The following is a 2,633-nucleotide window of genomic DNA, read 5'->3' on the forward strand; positions in this document are numbered from 1 at the left end:
AAAGCATCAATGAAACATCCCCACCCCCCCACCCCTCTTTTTTTTACTATGCTCCCTTTGCCCCATTCTATACTAGACTCATTCTATTAGGACGATCCAAAATGTTTGACAACACTCCACTAATAGTATCATTCTATATAACTTTTACCTCTTTCAAGAACTCAAATTCATTTATCTGTTCAATTTTAACCTTTGATATGATATTTTCCCTATCAAACTAATTTTTTCTCAACACTATATCCAGTCAAACACCATCATCTTGATTCCTTCTACTTTTTTTTTCTTCTCTTATCAAGGAAAACCCAACTACAAAGAAGCTTATGTTAAAAGTATTACTAGTAAAACTAACAAAAGACATTCCAATCATAATTTACTTGACAATGTAATTCTTTGGGAAATGTACCTAACCAAGTGGCAATGGAAGCACCGGTAGCACCAATGCCAAAATCTCTTACAGCATTTTGCTTCCATGAATTAAGTAGTTTAGCTTCTTCACTCGTCAGAGATTCCTACAAATATATATCATTGCAGAAACAAATAAATATCAATAAGCAAATTAGTTAGAAAACCTAATGCACCTTGATTTAATTTCTGAAAATCGAGAGAGAGAGAGAAAAAAAAGTACAATTTACCTAATCAAATAGAAAGGGAAAAAAGGATTATTTTCCTCAAGGTTAATGCACAGTAGTAGTGGAAATTTAGGGCAAAGAAGAAAGTCCATTTGAATATTAGTGCTTAAAAATGGTACCTTTCTGGAGATGAGAATTTCTTCCAGCTCAAAGAGAGCTTCCGCCATTATTCAGCTGTTTTCACTTCTGCCCCAACTCCGACTCCGACTCCCCTCCGGCTCCGACTCCGGGATCTTGATCCGCGGAAGCGGCGGAAAAATGACGAAAATAGTCCCTTAGTATATATTTAACGGTTTGATCCTTTGAGTTTGTTAAATTTTTATATCAATCAAAAATAATTTCTCTCTCACAAAATTAGAGTTAAGATTGCATCAACATCTTTCTCAAATCTCATTTGTAAAATTATACTTGGTATTAACACTTTTAGGACTCGTCTGATACGAGAGATAAAGGGTAAATGAGTTTATTTCATATTTGGTTGGAATAAATTTGTAAGATAACTTATTTTGAAATTTGTTATTCGAAATTGTAGTGTTATTTTTATCGCACATTGAAGGTGAGATAACAATCTTGGGATAACTAATATCGAGATAATTTGTTCCCCGACCAAACAAGTTATTAATCTCTCTCTCTGATATTTTACTAAATAATGAACTATATACGTTAGATTTGATGTGAACTATATCAAAAAAAACTAAACTATAAATATCAAGAAAGTCTCTCAAATTTAAAAATATGCAACATCAAATATTACACTAAGAGATATTTAAAAATAGCCTAAAATAAACCTTGAAAATTTTACAAAACTCTAGAAATAAAGTAAGAATATCATAGAAACTGCAAATATTATACCTCTAAATGCAAGTTCCCGCTAATTTCCTTTTTCTTCTTTTTTCTTTTGTGGTTTTTATCAAATCTAACCAACAAAATTTGATAATATTTGACAAAAATTAAAAGTAATATGACAAACTTAAACGACCAAAACTATTAAGTGCATACCTAAAGGACTATTTTGAACCTACTATCAAACATAAAGGACTATGTTTGTCATTTTCTTTAAAAGCGATACAGACGAATTGTGAATAGTCGAATCAACCACTAACACATTTTTTTTGTTGTTCTTGAATTGGCGGGACTTCAAATTTGTGAACTCCTATTCATTTACAAGAATGATCTAACTTTAAGGTAGGTGATTTGAACTTTAAATTTAAGAATTTATTTTTTTTAACTTCAGTTTGCTTATGAAATAAGTGAGTGTCAACGGTTTAAAATCACTTATTTTTAAGAACAATGAATAAAATTTTCTACAATATGATATTGCAATACGTGAGGTATATGAGTGATTGTTGAATTAACTTTTGAGTCTGTTTATTCGATGGATAACATTTCAAGTTAACAAATAATCATTTTTTACCTTAAAAGTTGACCCATAAAGTAAGTAGATCAATAGTTCAAGATCATTAATTTCCAAAGTAATTAGGTGTAATTTCCTAATTCAAAGAGAGCAAAAACAATATTAGCTCTTATTATCATTAGTGATTAGTGCTAGGAATAGGCAAAACGTGCATATTCATTAAATATCACTACATCAAAAATAATTTTTTAACAGCAATAGCTTAATTGATGCTAAAAGTATATTTTTAAGAATATTTAGCAATCTTTATAGTAAATATACCTAAAGTCTTAGCGACACTGGATCCAGTAACAATTAATGTCATAAAGACTTAATCACTCTTTGTTCATATGTATATTCATTGCCGCTAAAAGCTGTTTTTGTTGTAGTGTATATAATTTGACATTTCTCATGGTAGCAAGAAAATATAATCATATCTTACTCTATTATTAAATATTATATTAGCTAATTATAATATGAATTTTATACCAATTTTTGATATTATCTTATCCAATATAAGAGATGTTATAATTCTTCAATAACCTTCAGCCCTTTAATCTCTTTCATAGATCCAAAATAAAATTGTTATTTTCAGAATTACATATTATATC

The 2,633-nt window shown here is 29.4% G+C and overlaps 1 protein-coding gene across 1 annotated transcript in view; it reads right to left on the reverse strand.

Annotated features, from left to right (window-relative positions):
- The window catches only part of LOC102579544 (uncharacterized), a 6,381-nt gene extending 5,418 nt beyond the window's left edge, over window positions 1–963 (reverse strand). Inside the window, exons 1-2 of the mRNA XM_006350662.2 lie at window positions 749–963; window positions 404–509 (exon numbers count right to left, since the gene is read on the reverse strand). Coding sequence (XP_006350724.1) covers window positions 404–509; window positions 749–796 — 154 coding nt within the window. The 5' untranslated portion in view covers window positions 797–963. The remainder of the gene's footprint in view (window positions 1–403; window positions 510–748) is intronic.
- Window positions 964–2,633: the final 1,670 nt, after the last annotated feature.

This window comes from Solanum tuberosum, unplaced genomic scaffold (assembly GCF_000226075.1).
Source record: "Solanum tuberosum cultivar DM 1-3 516 R44 unplaced genomic scaffold, SolTub_3.0 scf00125, whole genome shotgun sequence".
Taxonomy (NCBI): Eukaryota; Viridiplantae; Streptophyta; class Magnoliopsida; order Solanales; family Solanaceae; genus Solanum; species Solanum tuberosum.